Source organism: Pinus tabuliformis, chromosome X, assembly GCF_031772625.1.
Source record: "Pinus tabuliformis cultivar Carrire ecotype Pingquan chromosome X, CPIR1, whole genome shotgun sequence".
Taxonomy (NCBI): Eukaryota; Viridiplantae; Streptophyta; class Pinopsida; order Pinales; family Pinaceae; genus Pinus; species Pinus tabuliformis.
Genome location: NC_142308.1, coordinates 677,048,919 through 677,061,125, shown reverse-complemented (window position 1 = coordinate 677,061,125; position 12,207 = coordinate 677,048,919). Strand labels below are relative to the sequence as shown.

The 12,207-nt window shown below is 40.7% G+C and overlaps 1 protein-coding gene across 1 annotated transcript in view; it reads right to left on the bottom strand.

Moving 5' to 3' along the window:
* LOC149141792 (nuclear pore complex protein NUP43-like) overlaps positions 1–10,979 on the bottom strand; it is a 137,498-nt gene extending 126,519 nt beyond the window's left edge. The window contains exon 1 of the mRNA XM_089449373.1: positions 10,121–10,979. Coding sequence (XP_089305499.1) covers positions 10,121–10,761 — 641 coding nt within the window. The 5' untranslated portion in view covers positions 10,762–10,979. The remainder of the gene's footprint in view (positions 1–10,120) is intronic.
* Positions 10,980–12,207: the final 1,228 nt, after the last annotated feature.

The following is a 12,207-nucleotide window of genomic DNA, read 5'->3' as shown; positions in this document are numbered from 1 at the left end:
TTCCCAAAAGCTTTCTCCCTTTCTGCAAACTTCTTCACAAGAGTTTCAAAAGTAATATTCTTAAGTTGGACACTAGCTTGTAAGGATTCAAGATAGTGAGAATATGTGGGATAGAGAGCCTTGACGAAAGCTGTGAGAGGAATGTCCATTTTAACTCTAGTGGCTTCTACATCATGGATGATTGCTCTACTAAGTGTGAGTCATGTAAATCTTTCAACTTCTTTAAAGCATCAAAAGCATTGGTAATTGGAGTTATGTGACGACTCACCTCTTCATTTACAAATGCAGCAATTAGGGCACGGGCCTTGTCATTCTTGTTCTCCCATATTGCAAGCTTTTTATTTGAGACACATGCATTCATTTACACCAAATGACCGAGGTAATGTCCCCAACCGCTTAGGAGGCATATGGGGGATTTCCGCTAGCCTAATAAAGTTCTCGTAGGCTAAGGCGAGAAAAAATTAACTAAGGGAACATGATTTGCCTAGGAAAAACATTATAAATGCTAAAGTGACAAAAAGGAGATGTCCTAGGCTAATGAAGAGTCACTTTTAATTTATAAAGTGAAAAAGCCACTAAAGTGACTTTATAAAAATAAAAAGGTAAAAAGGTGGCAAAAGTGGTGGACAAGTTATAAAAAAGGGAAAATGAGGAGTTTCTCCTCATTCTAGTCTTTTGCCATTTGAGAAAAATAAAATTTGGAGAGCTCTTGGAGAAGAGTCTAGGGTTTTGGAAACCCTACTTGCAAAGATCTAGTTTCGGTGTTAAAACCATATACCCTAGCTAGCGGAAGAGGAGAATCACTCAGATTTCGCCATTGTGCTTCATTCAATAAGAAGATTTGAAAAAGATAATGGAGGTAAAAGTGTTATCAGTTGATTTTATCTTCTGATATTTTGCATTTTGTAAATCTTATTTCAGGAAAGTTACCAAGCCAAATCTGAGCCAAGTTGTTGAGAAGAAAAGGAGTCTAAGTTTTTATTATTAAAGTGGTCATATTGCAACCTACCATAGGTCGAGTTTCCTATTGCATTCTTGGCTAAGTTACTTTAGTAATAGTGGCTGAGTTTTATCATTTCCACAACACTAGAGAATCTCGATTAGGGTCTTACAATCTCTAACACAACCAACTCAAATGCCACAACAAGACTACTTTGCATAGTGGAATAAACAAAGCAGTAAATCAACTAGTGCACAATAGACAACTTTTTACAATTTTTCAACCCAACTTCGTTATATTAATCAATCTTTAATACAACAGTCTAGGGCTCCCGTACCAGGGATCATGGCCCTCATACAATCATTGATACAAGAATACAAACTAGGGTTTGGTGTCAACAACTATGACCATAATCTACCGAGAGGCTAGAAATCGAAGTTTCTAAGCAGCAGAGGATCAAAAGGAAGAGCAGCGTAGTCCCCAGCAAAGGTGATGTAGAGACTGTGTAGGGTTGACATAATTCTGCGCAGAGGCTGACGCAATTCTGCGCAAAGCCTGTTTCCAGCAAGATCAAGGTCAGATTCTTCCAGTGAAAGGGTGAGAGCATCTCACTACTTGATTTGTCCAGTTTTCTCTGTATAGGATAGCCAGTTGGGCATCCTTCGAATTGTACTCAGAAATTACTATTGCTTAATAATAAAACCCTTAGTTGTTGCACCGGTTTTCCCGCATTGGGTTTTTCCGGGGACATTTGTCCAAAAATAACTGTGTAGATGTGTGGTATTTCTTTCATGTTCAGTTTCTTATTTCCGCTTATAATTTAAATGGTGGAGGCTGCAGTGTATTAGTTTCGCTATTTATTGTAGGAAACAGTAAGTAACTTGATTCAGAAATTAACAAGTAGGAGAAACTTAATCAGTTGTTGCAGTAGAAATTTGGGCATCCAATTTTTCACATGGTATCAGAGCAATGCAAGTGAAACAAGAAGATCAGTGCCAGAAAACCTAGAGTTGAGCAGAGAATGAGGTCGAATAGCTACAGGAGGCAGCAGTTCGAATCCCATAGGGATTGCGCAGTCCAGGCCAGGAAGGTTGAATTTTCAAGGAAAGTCTTTCTCTGAGTGAGTCGACAAAGAGGAAAGACTTCCAGATCGAAATCTTGCCAAGCCAAAAGGAGCAATGCAGAGCCTCAACGTGAGGAAAGCACTGGTGGGACGCAGTTTTCAACACGCAGATTGTTGGGCTGAAAGACGTCAAAAAAGAGAGGAGAAGCACAATGAGGGATTTTTCCTCAGTAGATTTCCCACCAAGAATTCGTTTTCTTATTGTTTGAGCAGCAGCAGTAAGAGACAGCGAGGAGCAGTTCGACTTTTTGTTGGCAAAGATGACATCTAATGGGCTGAGAGATCAAGGTCGATTGGACGGAGCATCCAACTATGTGATCTAGAAAGCTAGGATCTCCTGCCTTCTAGATGAGCATGATCTCAAAGCCTATGTCAACAATGTGGTAGCTGAACCTGTCGATGCAGATCCGCTCAAGAAGTACAAGGCTGAGATCGCGAAGGCCAAGCGGTTGATCCTCGATGAGTGAGGGATCACGTTGTATGTCACATTACTGGCAAAGGGGCGGCCAAAGAGATGTGGGATGCCTTGGCTACACTGTATCAAGGATCTTCATAGTTGAAGATGTACTTGGAGGAAAAAATGAGATTTGCAAGGATGCAGAAGGAGGAACGCATTGATCCGTTCCTATCGAAGCTTCACGAAGTCCAAGATCAATTGGCCACTATAGGGTCATCACCTCAACCTACAGAGATGGTGAGGTTGGCCCTGAATTTAGTCTCAAAAGAAGGGCAAGTATTTGTCCAGAGTATCCTGGGCAGAGTAAAATTGTCGGCTTGGGAAGGGATGTGGGCCGCTCTTCAACAAGAAGAGATGAGGCGAGACTTAGTCAAGTGCGAACTTGATGGAAGCAGCAGCAGTGGGACGAAACCCAAGGAGGAGGAGGAGAATGTAGCCCTTGCATCAAAGGGGCCGCAAGAATAGCGGAGGCGGAAGAAGGACGTCTCAAAGATCAAATGTTTCCGGTGTGGTGAATTTGGTCACTACGCTACGCAGTGTCCTTTCAAGAAGAAGGACAAGGACGAGAAACATGATCCGTATGCTGCAACCACAAAGATTGAGGAGGAGGAGTTTGCCATGATTGCCCAAATACCTCTAGGGGAGAGGTGGGGTGATCTTGTATTGTAGTTCGAAAGAACCACAAATGGGCAAGATCCTTGAGGGTTCGCCTCTCTAATCAAAACCTTGCTATGGGAGCCCAGATTAGTAGTAGCAGGATGGACCGGACCAGTTGATGCAGAGGAGTGTCAGACTGACAGTTGTAGTGTCTAGGAGAGCCAAAGACTAAGCAGCGTAGAGCTAGAGTTAGCAGTAGTGCAGTTGGCACAAAGCAGAGGTCAGGAGCAGCGTAGAGGCTTCAGAGGGTCAGCGCAGAGACTAGCAGCAGTCAAAACTCCAGCAACAAGATGCATTATACTGAACACCGGTTCAGTAATTTGGAATGGCTTTTCCATTGTTGATGCAATAGCAGCAACAGTTTGCAATGCAAGGGCAGTTGGCAGTGGCAGTGCCAGCAGCAGCACAAATGCAGAAATTCAAAGGGAATTTTAGTACGAATGCAGTGTTGACAGTGGCAGTGTCAACCACAGTACAATTGCAGCAGCAGCGCAATAGTTGGTGGACAACATGTCAAAGCGCAGAGGACTATGTTATGAAGTCAGCGTGATGTTACGGTAGGAGACATTGCTAGAGCACATTGCTCGCTAAGAGGGATTGTTGATTTCTAGTAGCATCAGATGTGCTCTAAGTCTCAAAATTTGCAGGGAGGGTTAGACACATGCATTCTCCAATACCAGAAATCGTTTTGGGAAATTCCACCCAGAGACAGTTTTATTAAAATAATTAATTATTTTTAATGGGACCCTAAGTCTAAACTTAGGAAATTAAAATAATTAATGGGTATTAATCTAAATTGTGGGTGAAACTTCTAGAAGAAGGTGGAGATCAAGTAAATATGATCCTAGCCATTGATTAGAATCTAATCTGGGTCATTGATTGATCAAGAGAGAGAATTATAAGAAGAGGCTTGATGGGCACTTGGAGAACACACACAGAAAAGATTAGAAGTTTGATTTTCTGAAGCAAAGCAGTTGTCGGAGAGATTTTCGATAGTGATCTTTTGCAGAGAAGGGTAGGGATAGTATTTGGGGAGGAGTCTTTTCCTGGGCCAGAGAGTACAAGGCAGAGAGGACAAAACGACGTCCAGACAGAGGTTGACGCTGCCCCACACAGTGTTGACACAGTGGCAGCGCAGAGCCAAAAGGGAAATCAAATTCCCTACTGAGGAAATCGAGTTTCAAAAGCCAGGAGCCGGGGTGTGAGACCGAGAGGCTGGAAATCAAAGTTTCTGGGCAGCAAAGGATCAGAAGGAAGCGTAGCGCAATTCCCAGTAGAGGTGAGGCAGACACTGTGTAGGGTTGATGCAGTTCTACGCAGAGGTTGACGCAGAAGGGACGCAGAGCCTCTTTCTAACGAGATCAGGGTCAGATTCTTCTAGTGACAGGGTGAGAGCATCTCACTACTTGTTTTGTCCAATTTTTCTCTATATAGGATAGCCAGTTGGGCATCCTACGAATTGTACTCAAAAATTACAACTGCTTAATAATAAACCCTCAGAGCTGTTGCACAGATTTTCCCGCATTGGGTTTTTCCGAGGACATTTGACCAAAAATAATTGTGTCGATGTGTTGAATTTCTTTCCTGTTTCGTTTCTTGTTTCCGCTTATAATTTAAATGGTGGAGACTACAGTGTATTAGTTTCGCTATTTACTGTAGGAAACAGTAATTAACTTGATTTGAAAATTAAAAAGTAGGAGAAACTTAATCAGTTATTGCAGTAGAAATTTGAGCATCCAAATTTTCACACGAGGTTCCTAAGAATGCCTTCAAGTGTAGAATCCTTCTTTGAACGAACTAGGGTTTTTCAGATCTTCTTTGGTGACTTTCTTCAAGATGATGATGTGATCCTAGCCCTTGAATCGCTTTAGAGATGAGTAGACCTTCTTGATTTGATGCCTTTGATAACCTTCTAGAACTTTGGTCCTTGAATGTCCTGTATTGAGTTGCTCTTCCTTGACTTGTCGTCTTAGCTCTGAGACCATGTTGAGGAATCTAGGGGCAGCAGGTGTAGGTGATTTCTCTTGCTTGATAACTGTTTGTGATGTGTTTTTACTTTACTTTATTAGCTTCTTTGTTTACTTGATTATTATTAGAGTTGCCTTCATCAAACACATACCAAAAACATAAAGAACGGTGAGACAAAGGACACAAGATGTAGGCAATCAGCCAGGGCCAAAACCTCTCCAATCTTCAGAGGAAAACCCACGAGAATTCTTCTTCTTATAGAATCTTCAATTAACGAATTCCAAGACCTAGACCCTTGACAATGAACTTCTCCAAGACCAAGTCAAACTTGCCTCAAGTCAAAGATAGATTCTTCTTGACTACAATCTCTTCTTTAACTTCAATCTTTGACCCTGAAATTCTCGACCTTCTTGACTGCAACTCTCAACCTCCTTGACTGCAATTCTCGGCCTCCTGAAATAGACTGTACTTTTCGCACGTGTGACAGATTGAGGATGTTAGAGACTTCTTCTTTCCTTCGCTTGGGCAAGCTTCCTTTCTTTGATTATTTAGCTTGCTATTTCAAACTTCTTTTACCCTTGATTCACCTATTCGGCCTGACTGTAATCTCGACTTGCTATGGCTGAGAATGTGCCCTAGTTACAGGTCACACGTGTGAGGAAATGAGCCCAAAACAGATCTGAAAGATAGCGAGTTTATCTCTCCTCTAATCCTCTTCTTCTTCGCTTGATTGAGACCCTTTCTTGCCTTGTTGATCGAACTTCTGAATTGTTCATCGATGATCCTAGAATGAGGTTGAGTCCTCATATATATATAGACTTCCTCATCCATGATTTGAGGCTGACTTGAAGTTGTCCCTAGGCCAACTTGATATTTGAGAAAATCGACTTGTGCTTTGCATTTATGACTTGGTCTTGGAGAGTTCTTTGACTAGACTTTGACTCAAATAAATTTTTCTTACAATATGTAACATGCCCAAATGGGTCTTTTCATACATGACAATGACCTTAATGACTTGTAGACTCAAATGACAAGCCCTAAGAGCTCACAATGGAAGCTTGACCTAAAAATAAATTTCCTTGATCATGAAACCCATGCCTCAAGGTCAACAATAATAAATTTATTTTTCTCATTTCATTAAATAATAAAATCATGATTACATATGTCCTAAGTCACCTGACACGGGGATTTGGGATTCGTAGGATTCGAGATTCGTGGTGTCGGATTCGGACACGTTGACCCCCCGGAACAGGACACGTAGGATTCGTTATATATTATTTTATTAAAAATATATATATATATATATTAAAAATTAGATATTTCTTACACAAATTTTAATTAATGATACAAATTTATTGATTTCAAATATAGATCTTCATCTATAGCTATTAGCATGCATAGTACATACAAAATTCAAATACATGTCAATCTATTATCTATTTCTTATGCTTGGCCCTCTTCCTACCACGAGAAATGTCTAATTTTTTAGTCTTGTTGGAAAATCAAGATCTTTGTCATTAATATCACCCTCTAAGCATTAATATCCAGAGGTATCTTTGTCATTACCTCTGTATCTGTATAGGGATCTTTGTCATTAATATCACCCTTTAAGCATTAACATAAGATAGAACAAGCATAACATGTCAAGTCAAGATTTTGTTTGAGTGATGCGTACATTTTTAGGAGGGTCATGATACAGGAGTTCGACAACCAATGTCACTAACATCAATGTACATAGAGGGATTGGTGCTCTTGATTAAATACGAGTTCCATACCCTAATACATGACAAAATTCAATGGAAACATTGCAATACCCCAATCCTAAAATCTTGAAAAATTGATAAGTCTGCTGGATTTTGAATGAAATCTAAAATTCTACTTTCTCCATATGAAATCCAATGAGGCCGGAACCACTCTCAAACATCCTGAGTCATTTCATGGTAATGTTAAAAATTTAAGTAAAATGATGAAAATGAAGATTAAGGAGAATGTCACTTTTACTTTAAATAGTATATCAATACTAGGGCCTAGACTTGATCATTAAGCTGCCAAAACGCTTGCCAAATGAAAATATGTGTCGCTGTAATGACCAAATGCGGCCTTTTCATACCCGTGTAGGTCACTTTTGCCGCCTAACCAGTCCTGGAAAACAAGACATGCTGCCAAAATCGTGACACGCAGTCGGATTCGATGTGTCAAAATAGGACACGACGTGACATGGTTTTTGGACAGGAATCTCAAGAGAATCGTGTCGGACACGATGGATTCAGGATTCGTGGGGCCTATAGGATGAATCCGGTTATCTAGCATATGTCATTATGAAGACCGAACCTAGTTACATATTTCAACAACTGCCTCCTTTTAGGGCTTCGACCCTCCTCCCCTTAAGAAAAACATACTCATCTAGCACCTTATCACAGAATTTCAAACTTGGCCTCCTTCTAGATGTCTTCACGTCCTCAAAGATACTCCAGCTCAGCTCCTTAGAAGGTCTGCGACTCACTCTAGGCTTAATGTTCGCCAAGGATGAGATGTTATGTGTATTAGCTTTTTTCTTATTCATGGAAACCTTGTTATCTTGCCCTCGACCCTCCTTCAATACTTTTGTTCACACTCAGCCTCCTTCAAAGCTTCAACAGCATGGACGGATCTTCTTTATTGGCCAAGACCAGGCCCCAAATCAAGCTTGGCTTGATCTCCAACTCTCCAAGACTTCAGCCCTCTTACTGCTCCTTTAACCTTTGACTCAGCCTTCTTAGAACAGGGGTTGCAGTCTTCTCTCAAGAGTAGGCCTCCATGAGCAGAACTTGGCCCTCCACTAAGGCACACTTTGCACAAGAGAAGTCACATCTCTCTTGCACACAATGAGCCTCTCCTTTGTTAGTTTGTGTAGCTCGGACAAGTGTTCTAGTCTCATATTGTGTCTATGAGGCTAGGGAACACATTTTCTCCAATACCCATAAAAGGTTTCACAAGAAAAGGCCTTGATTAGAATTAATTAGCCAGTTTATTAATTTTCCTAAGTCTAACTTAAGGAAATGGCTTAATTAATCAATATTAATTGGAGTAAATCGATTTTCCTCTAGACTCTTCTAGAAAAGTCACTTGAAGAGATCAAGATGATCTTAGCCATCGATTGAGATTAGATCATGGTCATTGATTCGTCAACGAGAGATTATAAGAGGAAATCAATGGGCACTTGGAGAATAGATCAGGGAGAGATCGAGACACAGTATTGCAATGATATCAAGGGCGCAAAGATAGCGCAGGGGAATCAAGAATGTTTGGAAACAGTATTGTCGAAGAGATTCATCGTAGCAATTTCCATAGTCTTTTGGAGATAGATTTTTCTGCGTAGAGAGGTTGATTTTCAATGATGTGAATTGCTCTAGAAAGGGATGTGAATAACCCTAGTTGTCAGTGCAAATTTCTCCAGGAGGACGAGTTGCAAGAGCAAGGAGAGATTGCAGGAGAGATCGATTTGCACAAGAAAGTCGATTTTGCCAGTAGAGGTCGAAATCCAGAGGGAGGTCGTATTATTTCCTCAGCAATGCCAGTTTGCCAAAGCCAGGGTTGCACGTGTGAGCAGATTAGGAGCCAGAGGGAGGCCAAATTGGTCATAGGAGGTCAAATTGCGTCCAGGAGGATAGATCGACTTGTAGATGTGTTAGAAATAATTTTCCGGAGGTTTGCTAATTTACAGCAAACGGTTGTAATTTCTCCATCATAGATTTTGTTAAAGAATTAATAAAATAACTCATTCGCAGAACTGGTTTTCCCCACACTGGGGTTTTTCCAAGGGCATTTGTCCAAAAAATATTGGTGTCCATTATTTGTGTGTGTGCTATCATTTTCCCAGTTCCTATGGTTATTTATTTTCAGTGAAGTTGTTGTAGTGTTTTATTTAGTATTTGCCGCAAGCATATTGCATAAGACAAATAATCTAAATTGATACGAGAATAGTAACCAGTCACTGCAATAGGAATTAAAATTTCACATCCTTTGGCTCTCTTTATACTTTTCTCTTGGTGCATTTGGTAAACCTCTACATCTTAAGGTTTTAGCCCTCTCAACCCATTAGACTAAACTATTAATTTTTTTAGGTCCTAAACCCACTGCTTGGGGTCCAAAAACCCCAACTTTGGTTAAAATGCCCAACAAACTCACTTTGATGGCTTTCATTCTCTTGCAAATACCTTCCAAGCTACCCAAAACTCTAACAAGACACACCTATGTGTCTCATTATATTAACTTAATTGTTCAGAATACAATATTTAGGTTTTTCATGGCTTCAATGGACCCAGAACCACAGATCAAACCACACCACCCATCGGGATGTGACTAAAGTTTCTCAGCAAAGAATAGAACACATATCCAACAATAAGGTCACATATTCTTGTGCTCTTTTGACAGTAAACTTACAGTAGGAGAAAGAGTAAATTAACCCCTATTAACTCAAGATGCACATGTGTAAATTAACCCCTATTAACTCAAGACGCACATGTGAAAAGAAAAGGAAAACAAGAACTCCACGAACAGGAAACAAGAACAAGAACCTAGAGCAATCGAGAAAACAAAAAAGAAAATACAATAAAAGTGAACTTGTAGAAATGAAGGTGTAGACATCGTGAAGCGGGCAGAGGCGGAAGGAGAAAACAGAAAATGAGATTTACAGAGGTTATAAAATTTGTTCCGCGTTATGGTTATGGTTACCCAGGTATAGTTTGCCGCAACCATCCACCAAGAAAACGAAATTTGAAAATACTGCCATATTCGAGCAGACCACCGAGAATAATTGAACACGGCAATAGTTCCCTCTGCTCAAGTTTACACTTGAAAAACAGACCGAAAAGCAGAATTCGTTCCCAGTCTTTAATTACAATATTCATTTGAGAGCAAGTGATAATAAGAGTTTACTTGTAATAATAATAATAATGTGGCCGGAAAGGTGGTGACAAAATCAGTAGTAACTCACCATTTGTTGGGAGATTGCGAAACAGGGGCGCCGGGCTTTCTGTGGTCCCACCACTGAAGGGTAAACCCTAACCCAGCAGTGACGAACTCCGTAGGAGAAGCCCAGCGTGCAGCAGTGTAAGAAATCAAACCCCGGTTATCTGTAACGCATTTGTGATGCATCTGACCTTCCGCGAGCCTAACCAGATTGATCTTCCCGTCTTCTCCAACACATACGCACTCGCAGTCGGTGCTGTTCGGCTGCAAATCCATGCCGGAGATATATGAAGATGAAGCTCCCAACCCCAAACGGCCCTCCGCCTCCAACGAAACCTGCAGAGGGTCCGCCACCAGGAAACAAAGACAGCCAGAAGAGGCTGCTGCAATTATGGCCTTCTGCGAGAACGACGCCACTTTCAGTTTTGAGATTCTTGCAGGGGAAGTCCAGGTGGTTTGGAGTTCAAGTCTCAGGGGGCAGTGGATGTGAGCGTCGGCAGGGGTTAAAGTATGGACTTGGACAGAGGAAGCTCCCGAGTCTGCGTCATACAGGGCTGTGGCGACCAGACGGTCGAAAGCTGCAACAGGAGGAAGCCATCGCAATGCATCTACGTACTTCCCTTGAGGGAACCGAGCCACTTCCACAGTACTGGTGCCGTCTGCCATTGCCACTCCTGTTTTTTTTTCCTCCTGGACTCAACAATCAAACAGTTTCACAGCTAAGATGGCAACTCCAAATGCCGAAAAATAACTTCTCCCGACCAAATGGGATGAAACGTTTATGCAGGCCTGCAATGCAGTGTATTTTTCGACTTCATAATTAGACAATGTTCGCACAGGTGAGGCGGGATTGACAGGCCGATTGCATTGAACGTTTAATTCAAAAAAGTCCTAATACCTTTTAAAATATATATATAAAGTTTAATTTCTTTGGTAAAAATTTGAATAAATAACAATTAATTCAAAAAAAATTAACAAAATTGAGAAAGTTTTACTATTAAAATTTGTGCCTCGACACCAATGTCATTCGGGAAATAGTCACATTAATTCATCTAATGGTTGGTCTTCCAGAAATGAGCTTTATGTGATTACAAAAATATTTAGTCGAAACCAACCATTGCTAACAGAGTACATGTAAAAACTTTGTCAAAACTGGTCAAGAAGCAAAACACATTTGTGGCGGGAGTATATCATAGATTTGAAGGAGGATTTCACAAAAAATTTGAATAAATAACAATTAATTCAAAAAAAATTTAACAAAATTGAGAAGGTTTTACTATTAAAATTTGTGCCTCGACACAAATGTCATTCGGGAAATAGTCACATTAATTCATCTAATGGTTGGTCTTCTAGAAAGTAGCTTTATGTGATTACAAAAATACTTAGTCGAAACCAACCATTGCTAACAGACTACATGTAAAAACTTTACAAAACTGGTCAAGAAGCAAAACACATTTGTGGCGGGAGTATATCATAGATTTGAAGGAGGATTATCTTTTGGAAGCTGGTAAAGATCCAGTAGAAGTCTACCCATGAATCGATTGGAGGCATTGTTGTTGGTGGATTGACTGTCACTCGTTGGTTGTTGCATCTTCAATTCTTCTATCAGTTGTCTGAGAGTGTCGATTTCAACCTCCTATTAGGCTAATTTGCCTTTCAAGGTTTGAAGTTCTTCAAGGAGGTTTATGGACGTTGTCATTTGCTGGTGCAACTTCCAATTAATTTCCATTGTTTCCAATTGCAGAGCTTCAATTTGAGGGGAACAATTGCTACAACCCGATATACCCATTGTTTGAGAAGTTTTGTCTTGTTAGACCCACATGCTCAAAATGTTGGCTTGGGAGACCTTGTTTCCTTCTTATATGGTGCACAGATGGCATTAGAGGACAAGAGGATAGCGACAGGAGAGAGGAGTTGAGACGAAGAACACCAAAGGAGTGATGAGCGTGACTCTGAAGCAAACAACATAGCCTTGATAGGTAGGGATCCGACCCAATTTAGCAAAGAAGATAAGGCCCCCCTAGAGTAAACAAGAGATACTGACATCTAAGCCTGAATAGTAGTGACATAAACTGAATTTACAAACCAAAGTAGGAAGGTGACAAGTGCACC